This window comes from Anticarsia gemmatalis, chromosome 12, assembly GCF_050436995.1.
Source record: "Anticarsia gemmatalis isolate Benzon Research Colony breed Stoneville strain chromosome 12, ilAntGemm2 primary, whole genome shotgun sequence".
Classification (NCBI taxonomy): domain Eukaryota; kingdom Metazoa; phylum Arthropoda; class Insecta; order Lepidoptera; family Erebidae; genus Anticarsia; species Anticarsia gemmatalis.
Window position 1 is genome coordinate 1,306,965 of NC_134756.1, and position 23,184 is coordinate 1,330,148.

At 34.1% G+C, this 23,184-nt stretch overlaps 1 protein-coding gene across 2 annotated transcripts in view; it reads left to right on the forward strand.

The window, feature by feature from the left end:
* LOC142977301 (dopamine D2-like receptor) overlaps positions 1–23,184 on the forward strand; it is a 226,195-nt gene that overhangs the window by 194,057 nt on the left and 8,954 nt on the right. The window contains exons 6-9 of one of the 2 annotated variants that reach the window (XM_076121118.1): positions 7,710–7,962; positions 8,379–8,572; positions 11,357–11,452; positions 14,041–14,226. In XM_076121118.1, the coding sequence (XP_075977233.1) occupies positions 7,710–7,962; positions 8,379–8,572; positions 11,357–11,452; positions 14,041–14,226 (729 nt within the window). The remainder of the gene's footprint in view (positions 1–7,709; positions 7,963–8,378; positions 8,573–11,356; positions 11,453–14,040; positions 14,227–23,184) is intronic. The other variant, XM_076121119.1, reaches the window with a different exon arrangement.

Here is a 23,184-nt window from a genome sequence, read left to right on the forward strand (position 1 = left end):
CCTTTCAGCTATCGACCGCTTAGTCTGGCCTATGTAGGAACTACCGCAGCTGCAGTTGATCTTGTAGACACCTGGTGTTTGGAACGGTAGTACATCCTTCGGTGTGCCCACCATTAAACATGCAACGCGAGAGTTTAAAAGTTATAAGTTAACAGGAATCAAACCTACGACACTGCCTACCTATAAATACCCCTTTAATCAGTTCAAACCATAATTTTTAATTCTGAAAAATACTTCTACAAGTTAACTTACATGCTTAGATCTAGACAAAACTTAGTCTAACTTACAAACACTAGTATTACCTAACATGACTAGAAAGTTCTATATAAAAACAAGATTGTAATTTATCTCTGTTTGTCTGACTCTTAATTGTGTTATCCATCATGGCGAGAGCCATGTGTCAGGACATAGTTAGTTTTATTACGTTATAGGATATTGTGTCTGTAGAAAATCTATACTACAAACATACGTACATAAAATCACGCCTTCTTTCCCATAGGGGTAGACATAGACCAGAGAACGCCACTTGGTACGATCCTTAAAAACCTTGGTATCATTTACGTCTATGCATCTAACTATCTACGTCCTTTGGTAGACACCAAATAATGTAGGTGAGGTAGAGTAGGGTAGGTAGAGGCCGTGATATTATGTTTGTATGTATGTTAATAATAGCACAAGTTTTACTACAATTAAAACCTTATATTAAAAAATGAGTTCATTTTTAAATACCGTAAAATGAAGTTACTCTAGGAAAATTTGGGCTTGATTTCATTGTAGAAACAAGGAAATAGCTCGCATTTAAAGCTAGCGATGAGTTCAGTTTTCCGGTTCTGGGTACTAAATATCGCTATGAATAAAATTGTAGCGTTTCAAATAGTGTAAATGACCTTAAACACGCCCATTTCTTTCCATTTTAAAGTAACCCTTATATTCAAAAGTAACCCCGTTCTACCGGTACATAGTTGCATTTTTCATAAAAGCAAGTACCTAATATTTTTTGCTCAACTTGCATCACGGCAAGAGTTTCAAATTACCAACTTTATTCTAGATCATAAATCTGAAAGTGTTCAACACGTTATAATTTATAGCTTTCTGATAAACTATACAATTTATGCAGAATGCTCATGAAACCAAACTAGTACCTATTAAAATATAGAAAAATTTAATCTTAAAAAGCATAAATTTTCTTTAAGGTTTGACGTAGGATTGAATAATAACTCGTCTTCAAGTAATTTGCTCTGCATAGTGAGTAGATTTGTACTCAAATAAGTATTTAAACTGTAGTTGTGTAGGTTTTGAGTTCTATACTTATAAATTTATACTAATGTTACAAATATGACATAGCTTTAAAGTTTGATACTCATTCAAAATTACTAAACAGATTTTATGAAATTTGATTTACAGATAATTTACAATCTGGATTAACACAGCAATTATTTTCCCTTAATCTTAATGAATCTTTCAATGCGGACGGCAACGCGGCCAGCATCTAGAATATTATGTACACCACTTTCAAATAGTACTTAATATGAAACTGAATTCCAAAACAGGAATACTTGTTGAAATACTAAATTAATAGTCACTTCTATTAAAACTTTACTGAGTAACTTAGTAACGATCTTGCGATAATTTGGAGTTCTTATATTTTAAAAATCACTGACTACGTGACGCCATGGAACTGGGCGTAACTCAAAACAATCATTTTTATTAATCGCTTATTCTGTATCCTTCAGAGCCAGATGGTCTTAACGAGCAGGTCTTTAAGAAACAGCGCAGTAATCAACATTACCAACACCCTGTATAATCTTATTTGTGACGCAGACGCTGAATATAAGGCAGTTAAATAGATAATCGGGCGTCTGTTTTCACTAGGACGGTAATTTGTCCCTTTAGTAGAAATAAGGAGGAACTAAAGTAGATTATATAGTCCAACAACTTAATAGAGAGCCTTATACATGCGAGTGTATAATACGAACTACCCAGGTAATGGGTAAATAATAATAGGGGACCCGCAGACTTATGCAGCTGACAGTAGCCTGTTTAATACAGTTACATAATTTTGGAAATACGGAAAATTATTAATTATACTCTAGATTAGTCGTACACGCCAAAGCTTTTTTCTAAGTTGTCGGACTATAGGTGTATACTTGCCGATTTAACTAAGATTTTTTTAGATTCGAATCAAAATTAACACTTTTGACGTTACTTATCTTATCATAAGTTTGCGAAAGAGTGTAGAGCTTTACGAGAAGAAAAACAAGAAACTTGCAAAAAAGTTCTGCAAATATTCTTTTTGTCTAATTTTTTACTTCTAAATAGTACTTATGATGTAATAACTCTTGTTCTACTATACTCTACATAGAATAACTGTTAACTAAAGATAAATTATACCTGATTTACTGAACAATACTCGATTACACATATGATAATCCAGTGTTCATTGGCATTTACCATCTCATTGCGTTACTGTTATAACAACCCTCTCCCTACATAGACCTATGCTAAGTATACAGCTAGCTGTACCTGCAGTTTCACTCATTTTATTATGATCACTTCTGAATTATATAATAATAATACGCGAAAATATCAGGGAATTCAATTTGAGCTGATATCAGCCATGGCACTTAAAAAGCGAATTTCGATTTCATAATTTTTTAATTCTAGACAATTTCAATTAGATTTTCATCTCAGTTTTTGCCTACTTATTTTTTACACAGCCAAGAATAATTTCATTTCTATCGGTTCCCGCTCACATATCGTAAACGATACACGAATCCGTAGATGGGTGCCCGCCTTTTACTATCTGAACTAAGCGTCGTCATGTTTAAGAGGACAACTAAATAGTCAGTCCCGGTTGTGGTCAATTAAGATAATAGTCGTTAAGCCATGTCAAAGCTTTCATTTCGGGCTCGAAAAACTCTGTCACTAGGTTGACAATTAACCATGAGGTAAAATATTTTTTATGAGTAACTAACAATTTATTTTTGTGTTTCAAGCTGTCCTTGACATGACATTTTCATCACTCAAATTACAATACAAAATAAGGAAAAAGAAACACTCAAATTGTCACTTGGACAAGACAATTTAGTTTTTCCTACAAACAAATACATAGTAGGGTGAGTCGTCCAATTCGTTTCCAGGCCTATTTCATCACTCGCTGACACACGATAACTGTTCCGTTACCCTATTTCACGTGCCCTAGTATACGTGGCTCGGTTTTATACTGATCAGCTTCTATAAAAGTTAGGTATTCTGTCTCTTTTGGGACCCTAAAAAAGATGGTTGACGTACAAATGCCCGCCGTTTATATTTACGAGTAGGAAATAAGTTAATAGAAAAAATATAAATGAAATGTTACGAAGTATGAAGAAAAAGAATCCATTAGTAGGTATGTCTTACAAGTTCTTTCCTATCGACTTTCATAAGCCAATCGTATCTAATCATTATATTCCGACAATTCAGAAGAGACCCTTAGAAAGCACAATTTGTCTAAATTATTATTCAGATTTGGGTGTTTGTACAAGAAATGCAACAACACCGTACCAAACAGGCAACCATCCGCTGCATAAGTTTGCGGTGAACGTCGCTCCAAATTCTCAATTTGTCAACCTTTTAAACCTCCACAACCCAGTTACTTTGCTTATAACACGATACCCGTCGGTAAGACTGGTTGCCAGAGATCAAACAAAGATCTTTGAAAATAATAGTCGAGACCCACAATTTCACGTGCCTTCCGAAACTTCTAAGATGTCAGATTTTATACACTACACTAGCTGACCCGGCAAACGTTGTTTTGCCATTGTCAAAGTGTCACTGAGGGGTATGAAAAATAGTTGTTGACCGATTCTCAGACCTAGTCAATATGCTCTAAATGCGCTAAATTTCGTGAGAATCGGTCAAGCCGTTTCGGAGGAGTATGGCAACGAAAACTGTGACGCGAGAATTTTATATATTAGATTAATTCCAAACATAGCACTACGTAATTACAAGATGACAAGGTCACAGCACCGGTAATAATGCGAGCAATCACGTGTAATTAAAAATTCATACACCGAGCCTATTAATTAGATGTACGCTTTGTGGTGAGGTAATTAATCTGCTTGCTTTAATTACATTAGCTAGATACACTGATCAGTCTGTGATGACATTAGAATACGGTAGTTTAGTAAACTATCTTCAGTGATATATGTACTTAACTAGATAATATCTTGCCAGTTATAGCCGAAGGTGCAGGCAGAAGTGTGTGTAATACACACGCGATGAGCAATGTTAGTCCTATGTAATAGGGAGCGAGCTTATTGCCTTAAACCGGGCACACTGCACTTTTAAAATTATTTACCTATGCTATTTCTAAGCGTAGGACCCTCAACAAATTTCAAAATTTACCCCAAATGGGAGATAGAGAGACTGCATTTTTGCTTTACGTGCAGAGTGGCCGTGAGTTTCTTGCAAGCTCTTCTCATAAGGCTCTACCCCTTTTCCGAGCTAGTGGTAGATTCAGTAATTGGAACGCCTATCATAAGTGTCAATATTTGACCAAAATGAATAAATGATTTGATTGATTTCTGATTTTGATTTTGCTTACAATACTAGGACAACCTTTCTTTGTTCTAGATTGATAGCTCAAACATCCATTACCTAGTGAAAACTATAGTGAAATACATAAGTTCAAGAATTCCCATATCATATTATATGATATTAATGCAAAGCAAAACTTTGGTTAAGATGATGATTAAATATTCATCATTTCACTTCTGGAAATCGAACTCACGACCTTTCAAACATTTAACAATAACAATATCTTAACTGATATTTATAGCTCAAATAAACAAATATCAAACTTATATTTATGAAAAGTTCTTGACAAAATATTTGTTTTATCTTCTAGATATCCTTTACGCATCGGATAAAGTCCTCAATGACCTTTACGTTATGTAATGCTGAAAGTTTCAGTAAACCAACCTTCGGAGGCTCTGTTATGTAATAGTAGTCAATTGAAAGAAGTTCCTAATAAATTAAATTGATTACTTTGTTAGCGTTTTCTAAGATTTTTTTACCTTTTCTTTATAAAGTATTTTTAAAGAACCCTGTAATAAATAGTTGTGAAAACATTTTCAATTATATTAAAATTTATGTTGTTTTGTACAGAAATTGAACTTACGTAAAGTTTGCAATCTGACACAAAGTTAAAGGCACCATTTTTACATTCTAGCGACTCGCTCGGGTTTGCCCCAGTAAATTTCAAGAAATACTACTAAAACCTTTCTCGAAAATCACTCTATCTATTGGTGAAAACCGCTTGAAAATCCATTTAAAAAATTTGGAGTTAATTGCAGATAAACATACGCGGCGAGGGGACTTAATGCTCTTATATGTAATACTTATTTTTTTCTTAAAGAAGTTACTTTGTTCTCAAAGCATACCAGAAGCGCTAAATAAAGCTTAACTGTTACCTGAAATTCTAATTTAATTTCAATTGCAGTTATAATATTTTATTAACAAAACATTTCTTTTATTTTTCAACATAATAAGATATTTTGTTCACCATATTTCTGTATTTACAAAGGTTGACGACTTTAAAACCAACAACGACTATAAAAAAAAGAAATACAACCCATCGATTACTCTTTGAACTCACTCGATCGTCACTAACTCGAAGTACGGCTCATTAACTCGAAAATAACCTTGTGAAATACTCACATTTTATTCTATACTGCACTTTATACGATAATGTAGTAGATATTACTTGTAATTCGAATATGTTTGAGTTTAAGATGTTCTTGCTATGGGTCATAAACTTCGTGTAATACAAGAATAAGTAAAATATAAACAAAAATAAAAGTGCTTTTTGAAAATTTTAAAGAAATTACTCCACGTGAGATGTTTTGGAGATTGAATAGTTGTTATTAATAAATATTATTTATTAGATTTGAATTTCGGTCTGTGTAGAACCATTTCCAATAAAAATGAATTGGTTCATTTGTAATTTATTTTGCGTCTGTTATAGTAAAGTTTCTAACTAACTTATTAATAGAAAACATTTGTTAAATGTCAGTAAAACGGTTTTTCTTTATCCAAACAATAATATTAATAACATTTAGCTCAAAATTTTATATTTGACTAGCTGACCCGCGCAACTTCGCTTGCATCACATAAGCGAGAATGGGTCAAAATTTTCTCCGTTTTTATAACATTTTTTACTGGTACTCTGCTCCTATTGGTCGTAGCGTGATGATATACAGCCTATAACCTTCCTCGATAAATGGGCTATCTAACACTGAAATAATTTTTCAAATCGGGCTAGTAGTTCCTGAGATTAGCGCGTTCAAACAAACAAACAACCAAACAATCAAATAAACTCTTGAGCTTTATAATATTAGTATAGATTAAAATCACAACTTTCGGGCGACTTGAATAACTTTGACCACTAACTGAACGATAATGAAAACTATGATCCAAAATCATTACCACGGTCAAACACCCATCAAATCTTACCAAAATCAACTATTTACACAACACCAAAAGCTAAAGCTTTAAACTGACACAAGTTCTTCAATTAGAGAGAGATAGCACTATACACAACCCATAGCTCTATCTCTTTCCCACTTAGCCTGTTGACAGAATAATAATATAGTCCTGAAACTAAAAGTTTATGGGTCATAGTGGTATCTACACAATGGGACCCTATTTGTGTATTAATAACTGTAGGGTCTTAGTTAATGTCAGGAACATAGACCCTTATGCTTTTAATGTTAACTGGTTATGGCTTGTTTACATCGTGAAGAGAACTTTGCTTGTCTGATGAAATGCCTTTGGTGACCTAAATTCGGCCATCCTACTAATATTATAAATGCGAATTTTGTGAGTATGTATGTTTGTTACTCTTTCACGCAAATACTACTGAACCGATTACGATGAAATTTGGTATGTACGCAGCTGAAGACCCAGAATAACACATAGGCCACTTTTTATCCCGGAGTTCCCGAGAGATCGGAATTTACACGAGAAGGGTTTCCACGCGGACGAAGTAGCGGGCGGCCTCGAGTAATATATAATAGAATACGGGAATCAACGCGAACACGCATTTTACCTTGAAATGCCGTTTCGGCGCAGGTTGCACTCGCCGTGGTCGTGGTCAGCCTAATTCCCATATCCTATTATATATTAAACATGCAACGCGAGAGTTTGAAAGACATAAATACGGCCAGTTTCATTGAGACTAGTCAGCGATACTCAGGTAGGTATGGTACAATAAGATGTATTTATGTAAGCAATACACAGGTATGCTGTCTACTCTATCACGCTCGTAAGTCTGTGTGACAGTATACAAACACAACTAGTGAGACTCTGGGCGTAGAATAGCTTTACATAGACTCCGAGGTACATAGATTTATAGCCCAACGTCTATTGCCTACCAATATCCGAGATAATTTTTGGGCTAATCTGGATTCAAATTAAAAGTATGCGTGATTATCGAAAGTTCGTGAAATCGAAGAGTAGTTTTAGTAATCTATTACCCATTTTTTTTTATAGCGGATACACCCACAAAGCTTCGAAAAGTCTTCAGTGTATTGCCTCGGGCGTCGAGAACTTGGCCAACGTGGTGGACTCAATGCCTAATACCTTCCTCACTCGGGAGGAGACTCTTGCCCAGCAGTAGTGGAAAAAAAATCTTTAAAACACGTCTTATTTCCTACTCTTGTCCACAGGTACATAGCAGTAACTCAACCAATAAAATACGCGAAGCACAAAAGCAACGGTCGCGTCTGGTGCATGATCGGGGTCGCGTGGCTGGTCTCCGGCGCCATCGGCTCCCCAGTCGTCCTCGGCCTGAACAACACGCCAGACAGGAGGCCGGGAGACTGCCTGTTTAATAACAAGGATTATGTCATCTACTCCTCGCTTGGATCCTTTTATATACCGTGCATCATTATGATGTTCCTGTATTATAATATTTTTAAGGTTGGTATTTTTTATTCGTATGGTCTAAGCTAGGTTTAAACTAACAAAGAGATTGTCTAAACGATTGTAGTACAATCGCATGATATTTTAAATGTGCCCCCTTTTAACTACCGCAGTTATATTGCACTTCGTCTTAACATTAATTTGTAGGAAGAACAAATAGTTATGCGATCTACAAAAAAATGTATTGAGATATGCAATATGCATTTTATAAAATCTTCTTATATATATTACAAATGAAGCAAGCTCTTTTCACATTTTCCGAATCTACTTACATAATTAATTCCCGGAGAAATGGACGAGACATTACGTTACAGTTTCTGGTTAACTCTTGAAACACCTTCAAAGATGAGAATTCTTATAAAAATAAGATTACTGTATTTAAACACACCACCAATATACATATCAATCCCCAGGCAATAAGACAACGAGCGAAAAAACAGCGCATAGCGAAGAAGACATCGGCAGCGATCAGCTCAGCTGTCTCCAGCGGTACTGCGGCGGTGGTGATAGAGAATGTAGCTCAGACGCAGCGGCTGGACGGCTCACTGCATGACGACAGAGCTACTAACACTGCTTCAGGGAGCAACGATGAAGATGATGGTGATGAGTAAGTTGACACACTTTATTATATTAAGGAGGTAATGTGTCGAGGGGTCATGTGTCTAGGGAGTCACGTGTCGAGGGTCCATGTGTCTAGGGGGTCATGTGTCGGGGGTCATGTGTCGAAGGGGTCACGTAAGTATCGAGTGCTTCTGTGGCTGTGGTGATAGTGAATGTTGCTAGGACGCAGCGGTTGGACGGCTCCTTGCATGACGACAGAGCCACCAACACAGCTTCAGGGAGCAACGATGAAGATGATGATGATGAGTAAGTTGATACACTTATATATGCGGTGTGGTGTGGGATGGATTAAAAATAATGAGCCTTTCTTTTAAATTTTGAAGAATTTTATAGTGATACAAATATTAGTGATGTTTAGTGACTCGAAGTAAGTCTAGCCTCTGATATCAAAAGTAATGTAGAAAATATTCGGAACAAAATAGGTATTTGTGTGACCCTTGTTGGTTTTGAGTTAGGTGGAATTGAAAATCAAGAGATTAGGGGTATAAAATGGTCAAATCATCTACATTGGAAGTATATACTGTCTGTTTTAAGGTCGGGGATTCCCTAAACTGTCCTGCAAAAGTTTAAGTAAAATATGACGAAAAATCTTTGGTGTTAAATGTATCCTTTTATCAGTATCCATCTTCCTAAAGTTTCTTCAAAAGTTCGAAAGTTTTCATAACCCATACATTTTCCACCTGTTTATGCGTTTCATCCCAAAGTCACGAAGTAACACATTAACATAATTCACGGAATACTTCGTTTGCCAACAACTTCCAGGAAATTCCAGCACTGGAATGTATTCCATAAAGTTATGGAATCTCACCCAACAAAGTCCAAACACATAAACATTTGGCGCATGGAAATTTTTGACTGTCAAAAACTTGGTGAATTTCTTACAAAGTAGTTTGGTAATGGGATACTAGGTAACGCTGCTGACGACACAAGGGAATCATTCGCTTTTCTGTCGTTCAAACCAAATAATTGAGTGCAAAGTTCTACTTCATAGATACCTCTATTGCATACGTACATAATATCACGCATTTTCCCACAGGGGTCAACGCCACTTGGTACGATCCTTACAAGTTCCTTCATTCGCATTCATACATTAAATTTTTGTCATACATTGTCGGCGATTATGACTACTACGCAAATGACCTTTTGTTTAAGACATCATCCATATGATTCTCTCTATTAATCTTAATATTTTAGGCTGTACAATAAAGACTCTGTATCTTCCAGCCCCCTCTTCAAAAACCATTACCTTTACTAACGTAGTCAGATACTTGCAACCTATGAACATTTCCTTTCTAGTCCCTATTATTATTTGATACCATAGGAAAAAAGGACAGAAAAAATAACACCCGAAAATGAAAATGGACCTTCAGTTTTAGGCTACTCCAATTATTTCTACACAACAAACCAACCTCGTTAAAACAATACAATACAAGCAGTTTCGATAGACAGAAAAATTCATGGTCACATTGAATCCTCGAGCCGTTTGTATAAGCACTTGTATTTACATACCGATAGTTTGAACCCTCTGGAATTACCTCTAAAACCCTCGTAAAGACGTCCTCTGAATATCTACCACTGTTTTGTGGAGAGATCATAGTGGGAAAAAGTTTTAGAGTGAGGGCCGGATTTTGGACATGATAAAATGATTCGAAATAAAAAAGGACAAAAAATACCGTAAGTCCCACTGCTGAAACCCTTCAGAACAGGTAGGCTTTGAGTTTTCCACGTACGCCAAATATATCTTGGAGTCTTTGTAATCCTTTTAAAACTGATTAGGATAATAATTATAAACTCGCGCATAGTTTTAAAACTGTGCCAGAGTTTGTTAAGTGTCTAAGTGTGCGCACAATGCACAGGTATAATCTTTATTCTATCACTTTCATTAATCATAACCCAATGGGGCAATAACCGACATGACCATCGTGAGATTGCACTTGATATCCGATGTATACATGTACAAACTTAAACTTTTATACTCCGGATAATTGCCGAGAATTTCACTGACGTAAAATTGGTATATAATATTAGCCAGACTTGAGATCATTGCAATACATCGGTGGGTAAAAAAACACTCAATACAATACAAGTCCTTGACTACTGTCCTTTTATACTCCGGATAATTGCCGAGAATTTCACTGACGTAAAATTGGTATATAATATTAGCCAGACTTGAGATCATTGCAATACATCGGTGGGCTAAGAAAGCATTCAATACAATACAAGTCCTTTACCACTGTACTTTTCTCATAGACGAATTTAGATCGGTTTTTCAAGTCAGAATTCAGCCCTTATTCTTAAAGTGGTGTTAGAGGGTAAAATAGGTCGTTTCAAATCGTTTGGTAAGCATTATGTACTTTATTATGGGTTAATGCGACTGTAATGGGTAATAGCTGACCTTAGGCGGTCGACCTTGGACGAAAGCATTTGCATGTGATAACTTGATATTTGATAATGTTATCTGCAATTTTACCCACGACTGCAATTCAAACATTTCTTTATATAAATTTGTAAAATAATAATAAGAGGTTTACACAAACCAACTTTGTAATGAAAACAAACGTATTTACCTTGACTATTGCTTGAGGTTTTGGCCCAGATTGCACTGCTTGCAACTACAGTTGCAAGCAAGAAAATCTTAATTTTTCCTATGTACTCATTAGCTGGCTAAAAATCGAACTATTTATTAGACAAAAATAAATAGTTTTTTTTTTGTCTAATGAATAGTTATTTCATCTGGTTATCATATTAATACTTTGTCCCTTTCTTACAGCTTCGGAAGGACAGAGATGGGAGCATATGCTGAGGAGTTGGTCAACTCAAGATCAGCAAGATTCATGTTAGCAGCCGTTGTAGAAGAAACTGGCCTGTAAGTATTAATTGTCTTGTCATCATTAATAAGTTATGATTAAAAATGATCATAGGATTGTTATTTTAATAAAGGATGATGAAATTATTATTAGGGACTCTTGGTGTTGTATTTAATTTACTTTATTACAAAGTATGCAGCAGAAATGTTTAAACCGGCTAGATTTTAAAAAACGGTTATTTGTGTACCTGAATAAGGTTTAAAATTAATATTTATTCGAAAGATCTCTATAACTTTATAAACATCTGTCTTTAAAAACGCGTTTACTTTGAAAGCTTTAAGAAAAAATCTAATATTACCATTATTATAAATAGAAAATTTCAACAATCCCTTAGTCCAATTTGATACTAAAATTTAACCAATCAAGGTGAAAGAAAATCTTCTCAATGTTCGCACTGATCCTAAAAATCGGATTAAAAAAGCAAATAGCGTAGAACTAATATCAATAAAATGTCTAAAGTTAAATTTAGAGATACCTTTTTGAGGTTTTATTATCTTTTTATAGACTTTGCAAACTATCGTGTTTTGATTTTTAATGGCGATTAAAAAATCTTTTATGTTTATCTTTTAAGGTAATAGGCCTAAGGCTCATACATTCAATACAAATATTGTTTACTGTTCATCAAAAAAGCGAGTCTGAATCATCAATAATAGTTTTAATTAGTTATAAAAAATTCTCAAAACAAGTTAAAATGTTCCCAATCGAAAGAAATAACCGATATTTCTACTACACAAATTATATTAATTAATTAAATTTAAGCTGGATGCTAATGACAGCCGTATCTATATTATGATTAAAATTACTCCTAAACACGTCATTTTGACTATAATAAACGGTCACCCATCTACAATTTGGCCTCGACTATATCACATAGCTAACCTAACTTTATTAGTATTTTATTGACCTGCAAATTTGTTCTTGCATAATAAATGCATCAATAGTGGTCACTATAAAAATGGTAGTATAACTATAATTTTACAATCTATAGAATAATAATATACATAGACTTTTAAATAAATACCTGTCTTAAAATGGTAGCTCTTTCAGAAGTATAAAGAACGATCATATTTCGTAACCAATGAACCGAAATAAGTGGGTTTTTGAGAAAGACTCAAGTTATTGAATCGTTTTCAACGCAACGGACTATTTGCGATTGAAAACCTTTTAGTAATGAAATCAGGGTAGGTACTATAAATAAAATGTTTGAAATAAGTTTATAATTTAAAAATCTTTTGAGTTATTTAATCGATAAATGTTTTATCCACTCACTTATTCATTCGTCATGTACTTGGTTGACCACTAGGCAACCTAGTATCAAAGTTGTTTAAGTCTCCCGAAGACTTATGTCATGGCTTAACGGCTGTTATATTATTTTTCTTTCCTAATATTCTCTCATCGAAAACATGGAGTTTAATAGTAGCTATAGATTGTCCGCGCTAAGGTTTCTAAACCCATTTGGTCGTTTACCGTCCAGTGCAGTGAGCGTAAAAAGTTTGGTAAGCAGTCTATGGCAAGATTAATGAATGTGAATGAAGCAAAAGATGTTCGTAAGAATTGCCTTTGCGGTTCCGTTCTTTAGTTTTCTGCCTACCCCTAAGAGGGATTCAAAAGCACATTATTTTCATCCAAATAAAGGTATTTTAACTACTAAACAAATGCTGCTGAAAGTTACCAAAACGCAAGTATTTAAGTTAAATATTAAAGCAAAATAAGTCAACATTTACTCCACTTTTTTGAAGAAAAATCGTGGAAAGAAAATACCGCGAATATATTTCTCTTTTGAAACATCAAATTGATTTGATCAGTTACGTCTGTTCCGAATAAATTGTGAGGGAAATATAATAAATAATGCATGTACGTATTTGTTGCGTATTGCCAACAGAAAGATTGGAAGTCTTACAAAATGGTAAAAAGAAATTGTATTATTTTGATAAAGAATTCTTTAGAAAAAGAATCATTTAAGTTAAGACGTTATTTCTATAACATCTGTATAGATTTGCACCTACGTTAAAATACAGTAAAGTCACTGAATAAGAAAAAAAACTTATTACACTCATAAAAACTACAAAAATGTCAAAACCTCACCAAAATTTTGTGACGCTACTTTTCGACGACGGTCTATTAATTTTCATAACTTTCTTTTTGCATGACTATTAACGACTGACACAAGGATTTGTAATGGTTATTGGATTGTCGTATTTTTATATTATTATGTATGTTTTAATCGCATTATGCAGAAAACTAAAGATTTCTTATGCATTTTATCGTATACCCCTTTTTTCTATTACCACACGGATTTTATTAGGTCGGGGAAAAAGTCTTTTCGCATTATAGTATGAATGAACTTGTAATAAAATCTCTTTGGCTTCAAGAATCACAAATTAGTGCACGGTTTATTAGGTTTCTTTCAGTGAGTATCAAATATCGAGCTTTTTTTGTGTAGAGAAAAGATTTTATTACAAGTTCATACATACTATAATGCGAAAAGACTTTTTCCCCGACCTAATATATAAAACAATATTAACCTAATTCTGCTCACATTTTTGCATCTTTCGACCCCATTCCTGACTCGCATGTATTTCTCCAGCATCATGGCGAACCTCGCGTCTCCCATCCCGATGATGGATCCCAACACGAACAACGACTCGGGGTACGCCCCCTCGAACATTGACGGGGAGAAGGAGCACACTCCCCCCGCCTCCCCTACGCAGAAAGAAGACAAAAAAGAAGAAAAAGATGACAAGACTGATGGACCGAAGAAGCCGGAGTTGAAGTGAGTACTCCCTTTTTAAGTATAGACACCAAACTATAAGCAAATTGACGAAAATGTGATGCAAAGTAATAATAAATGGTTGCAGGTTCATGTTGATAAAATTTACGAACATCGTACAAAATTATATATTTATTGAGGGCATGCAAAGAAAAGCCATTTCATAACGTATGAGTTTTTAACCCATTACTGAGAGCCGAGAAACTGAGAAAGAGCCTCCTTCCAAGCGAGGGAGGGGTTAAGCCTTGAGTCCACCACGCTGGCTGCGGGCTGAGGACAATGTACAGAATAATAAATGATATTTGCAATTTCGTTTTCGTCGATTTGAATATGGCGAGGTGTTGAGGATCTTTTGACAGTATGTTTAAGTTTTGTTTAACTGCATGTGGTGCATATTATTCTTTTGAATCGAGGTGACATATCGTCGACGTGTCATTTACTTTTACTAACATTTTCTAACATTTAAGAAGAAAGATATTTATTCTAAAAAGTTTTTTTTAATGTGGAATAACATATTCTATTTACAATTTTCTTTACAAAATAATACATGTTACTTAATGTATATTTTTTATTATTGGGAAGCACCTTATAACGCAAGATTGTATAGGTAGGTGAAACAGTTTACTAGCAAAGAAGTACAACAAAAAGAGCAAAGCTTTTGCTACTGTTTGCGTATTTACCACATATTACTAAGCTACGCTTGAAAAAACTGAAATGTAAATAATACAATGTGAATTCAGAGTGCATACGTCCAAGCACTCTGAGAGGTTTCCTCTTTAAATGAGCTTATCTTTTGTGGAATACATTACTAATATAAGATTTTAACTTGTTGTTGTTTTTTCATAACATAGATGTTTCTGTGTAAAAATCTTTTTACAGATTTATTTGTACTTACATACAAATATAATACATATCAAGTTATGGGTTTCTACTTTCTACAGTAAACTAACTAACTAGTAGTCTAACTCATAGAATCATATAAAATGTTTTTTCATGATTCACTCCACACCAGTATTTTAAGCCGCGGCGATTTAGTCGTTTTTCGTAAACGAGATGCAGCGACTAGTATCACATCCCCTTACACTTAAAAGCACTAGCAGATGCCGATTGTTGCGTTTTCGCAAAAGGGAGGCCCCACACTGCTTTTAACATCCTGAAGATCAAGGCTGCTTTCTAAAGACGATAAAGATGATGATCAATAAAAGTACTAAGAAACCACAACACAACTAACAGTAAATATTAAAACGCTTATAATAATTTAATTACACCAAGTTAATTTGAAAGTACAAATAAAATTAACACTACTTATCGTTAAATCCATTTCGTTTCGATAATGCATAAGCATTAAGCACTCGCATTTCAAATAATTTTCAGTCTTATTTAAAAACGGATTCCAATTTTAATTTAATTAATAGTAAAGAAGGTTGTAGTGATGTGACACGTGTAAAAAGTATCCGAAAAAAATATTTCTGACGGTGAATTCTTTGATAGGTTTTTTAGAATAACATTACATGTTATTTTAATGAAATCATATCTCTTTACAATATAATTGTATTTCTACTATATACTATATTATATACTATATACATATATTTTTTCTCTACCACAAAATCTACTAAAAATAATGCCTTTGCTAAAATGTAACTTAATATTATGAAAATACAAACCTATTTATACTTTTTACAATATTATAATAACTTTTTTTAACCATTTACTATCCTAAGGGTCTCTTCCCAATTCGAAAGAAGGTTTAGGCCATGAGTCCACCACGTTGGCCAAAAGCGGGATAGGAACTTTGCATGCTCTTAAATCGCTTTAAAATTTAAACAATACTATCCTGTTAATAAACTGTGATATAATTTCATCGTTCTATTTAAGTTTTATTCTCGTTACGTCAAGTACCATGTTTAGTTCATGTACGATAGATTGAAAATTGCGGTCTAGAATATAATAGCGTGGTTTTGCTGCGATTTAGAATTAGTGGTTTAAGCTTATAATAGATAATTTGTGAATATGAAATTGATATTTATTATGATCTCTAATTTATTAATATATCCGAGCTAACGTGATTCCAGTCGTGTTTTCGAGGAAATGTATAGTAGAAGATACTAGCAAATTTTATGTAAATCAATTCAGCTATTCAGTTATGAAACGAAACAGACATGAAAAAGATGAATTTAAAATTTTATTATACATCTACGTTTCTGAATTGTTATACGATACGTTAGTTTAAAATTGATGTAAGTATTATATGTAAATATCTTTACCAAATTACTTAATAATGTTCCTTCAAAATAGTCTTAAACTCCCAATTCTTCCTATTATATAAACATAACCTAAAAAATATCCCACCTAAACAATTACTTAATTAAGACTGAAAACATTATAAAAATATTAATAAAGAGCTTTGTTTCTTCAATTCAATTCAATCAATTCAATTCAATTCAATTCAATCATTTATTTTGCGAATATGGGTACATGTTATCAGATGTTACAAGTATAAGGAATCACCATAATCAGCTTTTAGCATGCAAAATTATACATTTCAAATAAATACAAATTCATTAAATTAAAATTAATACCAAAAAAAAAATTAATACCTAATGTCAGTGAGGAATAAACGAATATAAAATGTCATAATAATTACAAATATTAATAATTAACAATTATGTCCATTAAATACAATTTGAATTAATAAAATCTTGGTCATGTCAACTTATCACCTAGGTATTCACTGACGGTGTAGTATGCTTTTGCCAGCAGTAATTTTTTAACTTTATTTTTAAAAATACTAAAATTTAAGGTTTCCAGTATTGAGGCTGGTAAATGATTATAAATCCGCGGTATCATACAGAATACACTATTGTTGTATATTGCGGTCTTGTTAGGTGGAAACCTTATTTTTAAATTATGCCTTCGACTACTCAATCTCTCAAACATAGCATGTAACAAACAACTTCACTACTTAGTCAACAAATTTATCAAGTTAGTCAACACGGTTTGTTCTGTGCTTCAGGTTAGTTTGTTTTAACTAAATGAGGGTTACGTACACATCATTATGTAGATATTGTACGTTTATTATAATGAAGTTCACTTACGTGTAGATTAAGTATACTAAGGGTTTATCCCATAGGATAAGAAGGAATGTGATACAGTATGTATGTATAGGGACGCGGAGTATCCAATTGGAGGTACCGCGTCCTGGCCACTTTATGGTGACTGTTAAAGGAACACCGTCAGGTTTTTAGTCGGTATGCCCAAATTCAAAACCCGGAACGTGTAGCCGGCGGGAGAGCCGGACAGACCCCCGCTACCTCCCAGCGCGGGACATGCAGTAATGCATTTTCCTGACGAAAAAAAAAGTATGTATGTATAAATTTTGCTTATAATAATAGGAGTTAGTCTTTCAAAAAAATCGTTGAATTATAATACAATCTTTACTCTAAGAGCAAGCAGTAAGTAAGTATATCCGTATGTGCAATTTTTTTTCACTTACTCAAAAAAACATCGCCATAATTTCAAATGTTCGTTCTTTGCATAAGGATAACAGGTCAGGTATACAGAAAACGAACATTTAACCTACATGTGAAGATTCTATAAGCATTACACGGTTCAGAAGCACGGGTTAATAGGCCAACGACCGTTACACGGTACAAATAACTTCAAAGTGAATGTTTATCGTTGATTTCTTGTGCAAAGAGCTTGGATGTATGTTGAAGCAATTATGCAGATAATAGAGGAACAATATCGCGTATGGAATAAAATGGAAGAGTATAATAGAAGTTATGAAGTTTGTATCTGGAAATATAAACTACGCAATAATTTGGCGGAACTTGTCAAAATCTCTTAAAACTGACTAATATAGTGGTGCAAATGCGAAAGTCCATCTATCTCTCTGTACCGCTTTTACGAAAAACTGCTGTACAAATTCTGATGATATTTAGCACATAACAAAAATAGTTTAAAAATCTCACTCGTCCATTCATTCATCGTATGATCAACCTAGTAGCCCGCCTCAAGAGCTTAATTATGGCCTGTCGACACCCGAAGCCGAGATTTTTCCGTGCCTTCCGAAGCACGGAGATGCTCAGCTCTAATACCACTAAACGGCCACCTATTTAAAAAATGTCCACGCTAAGCTTCCTTAACCCACTGATCGTTTACCGACAAGAAAACGCAACTGGCCATGAGAGTATACATCATTTAAACAAATTTATGAATACCTTGAAAAGTATCAAGTTATATAAGATCTGTACCAAAGCTCTCAGTTTAAGGTTAATGGTTATAAAGTTTTTCCTTCTATTAATATTAAACGTTTGAAATAACGGTCTTTCAAAAGTGATATTAATATATCAAACGACCACAATATAATAAAGTTAAACAACCATAAAACCTTAAGAGTGTTCGGTTTGTTTAAATGAGTTCGTACATTAAATAACTTGAGGGTACTTCGAACTTGTTCTGCGCGTATTTAGAGGGTAGTCGTATTTTTAGCGGCGCCTTAACAAGTTATAATGAATGGAGGCAATTTTACGTTTAAACAGTAAAGTAACAATTATAAGATAAATATTTGAAAGCTTGTTTGAACTTTGTGATATGTTCAAACAATTTGTAAGGTTTAAGAAACAATTTATTGGTTTGAATACTTTTGTCCTTATTGTGGTTCGTTTGGATATTATTTCTTTGTTACTTCTGAGATTTTATTATCGTTTTATATATTTACATACTTGTTGACTATTCTGTAGATGACATTTTAGAATACATTCTTACTTACTTTGGTGCGATGAATATAAATACAAAACATTCAACTAAATGGCACAGTGGTTAAAGCGGTGTCCACGCAACTACCAGTGCGTCGGGAGGTCGGTTCGATGTCCAATGATATTTATTTATAACGATTATGTAAAAATAAACAGGGTCAAGAAATATAAAAACCGAAACTATAACACAATTAAATTTAAAAGACAGACGCCTAAACCATCAACTATTCGAACTATCCGAAAGCTATCGAACAAATTAAAATATCCGCAAACACTTTCGGATATGTGAAGTCCATCCCTAAAGTTCAATTAATTACCGTAGGTGCACCGACCGGACCGTCAATTGTTATGTTAATGCCATGTAATAACGAATATAAATGCTAATCACATGTTTCGTGTGTACATTGGTTTATATAAAACTGTATTAGACTGCTGGATTTATTTTATTTGGGTTTTTATTCTAGTTAACGTTGTTGGGAATTTTACATCACGAACAACATTTATGGTTAGTATTATAAAGCTGAAGAGTTTGTTTGTTCGAACGCGCTAATCTCAGGAACTACTGGTCCGATTTAAAAAATTCTTTCAGTATTAGATAGACCATTTATCGAGGAAGGCTAAAGGCTATATATCATCACGCTACGACTACAAATAGAAGCAGACTACCAGTAAAACATGTTACAAAAACAGGAAAAATTTTGACCCATTCACTCTTATGTGACGCAAGCGAAGTTGCGCGGGTCAGCTAGTTATACCTAAATGGTTTAACGTCAGTCTTTTAAAATTATAGGCCGTAAATGGGCAAGCGCGTGTTTAAGATCATTGGAGCGTTTCAAAACTATAAAACAATAATGCTTATCTATTATTTTTTCTTAAAACACGCATAACACCATGAAAACGATTGGTTATCGCAATCGTAAAACTTTAACGATTTTCTAGAGGGTATCTATAAACTATACCGATCGGCTTTTATTTGAAACCCTTATAGCCTATAAAGGGTTAATATATAATTTTATATGAGCCTGTTCAGATAAGCACGAAGGTATGATCGGCTTAACTGAGATTTAATGCGAATTTTAGTAATAGTTTATGCTCGCGGCTTGAACCCATAAAAATGGATTTTCAGCGATTTTTATTACATCAATGTATGATAACAATAGGTCACTGGATAAAGTTTCAGATCAAAAGGTCGTGAGATCGAATCCCATGTGGTACACTACCGATTTGAGCGCAATTATATCACGAATTCATGTTAGGTACTGACCGGAGCTGTCATTTCTGTGTGGGGACTCTTATGTTCCCATCTTTGTTTTGATCTTATTACCGTGTAATCGTGCGTTGTTGGTTAAAGCAACTTCGTAGAGCACATAGCTCTGTCGATCTGCCTATGGTAGCTGAAATTAAAATGTAGTGCATAATCATAAAAATCTTTTAAAAGGAAGCTCCATTCTTGATGAACTGAATTTGAAGAATGGAGCTACATAAATTGTAAAAGTTATTGCAGCCCAGACTGTTGTCTTTCTTGGACCTTATTTACACTGTTGGAATTTCAATCATACTATTTATAAAATATCACTTTAACTATTGCTATTTGTCAGCAAACATTGTTTGAAGATAAACTATGATTGTTAAGTTACTTTGACGTTAATATAACCTACAATAAAAAAATCTTTTTTGAGAACAATGAAGTGAGACGCAGGCGTTTTTCACCTAAATTCAGGTAATTATTTAATGGTTTCCAATACCTTATCTACTTACTTATCTTGCTATTTAGACCGAGTCACACTGGTCATCAGCCTATGTAAATAAATCGCATATTAGACTAGTACCTACAATAAAAAAAATCTTTTTGGCTATGAAAATATTCATTGCCAAAAATATTTTAGAAAATGTATACCCAAAAATGACCTTTGCCTATTTATATGTATACCTAATAGTATTAAAGCAGTATAAAGTTACCATGACCCCCAAAAATCTAGTTTAAACTTGCAAAACGGAGTGGTCTCCATTACTCAAAGGTCAGCAAGTTATTAAGCTCAAAGTTTGCAAATTGGTTCCACGGTGTTCCGACACCTTTTGATCACAAACTTTAGTTCACAAAACATTAATTTAAACTGTTTCATACTTTTTGTGGTGAATTTGTGGTTTAATTTTAATTCGTTTTAATGGCGCGGTTTATTGCTAATTGGGTGACAGTGTTTATGTTATTTTAGTGCTTCATTAATTGATCATTTTGGATTTAATATTGGATTACATGTTTTATATGTATAACTAGCTGACCCGCGCAACTTTGCTTGCGTCACATAAGAGAATCATAATTTTCCCTGTTTTTGTAACATTTTTCACTGGTACTCTGCTCCTTTTGGTCGTAGCGTGATGATATATAGTCTATAGCCTTCCTCGATAAATGGGCTATCTAACACTGAAAGAATTTTTCAAATCGGACCAGTAGTTCCCGAGATTAGCGCGTTCAAACAAACAAACAAACTCTTCAGCTTTATAATATTATTAAGTATATTAAGTATAGATAATGTCGATATACGATTACAGTATCTATCGTACAACAACTAAGTAGAGTGCCTTGGCAGTTGGTATTAAACAATTTACGTACATTAAAACTTATAATTCTGTGTTTGGCTATCATGCATATTCTAAATCCCGAATTATGTTTACCTCCGCCAACCACGAACCTTGCATAAAAGGCTCTTTACTAAGTTATTGCCGTTGTCGGACTATACTTGTATTGAAACCAGTTAATTGTACAGTAGTTAAATCATACTGCCCAAGATGTGTATGCACAGTACACAGGTCTACTATTGATCATCACTCTCAATGCCCGATGGGATTATAACGAACTCAAACCACGCGCTATTGATCGTAAGATCGACAGCTTCAGGTGCTACGAAGCACTTAAGTCAACGACCTTAGGCCCATCTGGGATTCGAGCCCAAGACCGCAGCGCGGAAGTCGCATATATGCAGCTGACGCTCTGTAAGGGCAGTCATGTTTTTTATTCTTACTATTTGAAACTCAATTTGCATAACGTGTTTAAAAACAACGTACCTACCTATATTTCCTTTCTTTTAAAGACAACTTCCGCACTAAGATTTGCTTTTGTGTCGTTAGGAAAAATTTTAATAAACATTCAAACAACGGATTCAAAGTGCAACCAGAACCGAAACAACTATTTGTGGAAATACAAATAGTTGTTCGCTGTGAAAATCGAACCTACGACCTCCCAAGGCATTGGTAGTGGCGTGTTGACCACCTTATCAACTTCGCCTTACTAATATACTTAAAACCGACTAATATTTAAGAAACATAGTTATTAAAATTCCTTTTATTAGCACTTTATCACCAAACCACAAAAACAAACAAACTAAATCTGCAATTCTTAAAACAAATGCTTTCAAACTAACGAAATTACTTTAAATTCCGTTGAATTGAATGGACCAAACACATTCAAAGGCACTAGTTCCTTCGAGGAACCTAATTTATACTTAAATGCATTTACACAAAGGAGCCGTTCATTGCAGAATGGAAATGAATAATAAATTGAACTGACATCTTCTATTGTTGTAATGGATAGCTAAGGAGGTGAACAGACCAGGGAGGACAGTAACTTGCAACAATGTATTTGTAGGACTGAGAGAAATGTGCACAGGAGTGGGTAGCTTACTACTGGAGATAGAATGATGATGGTGGAGGTTCTCTTGTTCTCCTTCTAGAAGATAAGAAGGGTTACGTCTTGAAATCCATCACGTCGGACCAGTGTGGTTTGCGACTTCACGTTCTTTAAGCAACTGCAGTGAGAAATGTAGTGCAATTCTCTACGATAATCGCTTATCAACAACCGGCTAGCTGTAAAAAAAATGTACATAAATCTGATCAGCGACCAGATCAATTTTTCCAGTACATTTTAAACTCTTGATAGTCGATAGCAACGCTTGTAGGGAATCGCGCTACCCTAAACTGCAAATGCCTCATTAAAACCCGATCCAAAATATTTTTCACTACATTGGTCAATATCAGCAAAAAGCTATTGAATAAAATAGGTTTGAATTTCTGGATATGTTCAATTTTTAAAACGTTATTTACACCAGTATATTTTCCGCTACCAAAAGTCGAAAAATTATGAGTTGCTTTTCAAAATCAAAATAAAATGACAGCCATTTTCCTCTAGTATACAAAACACCGTCTG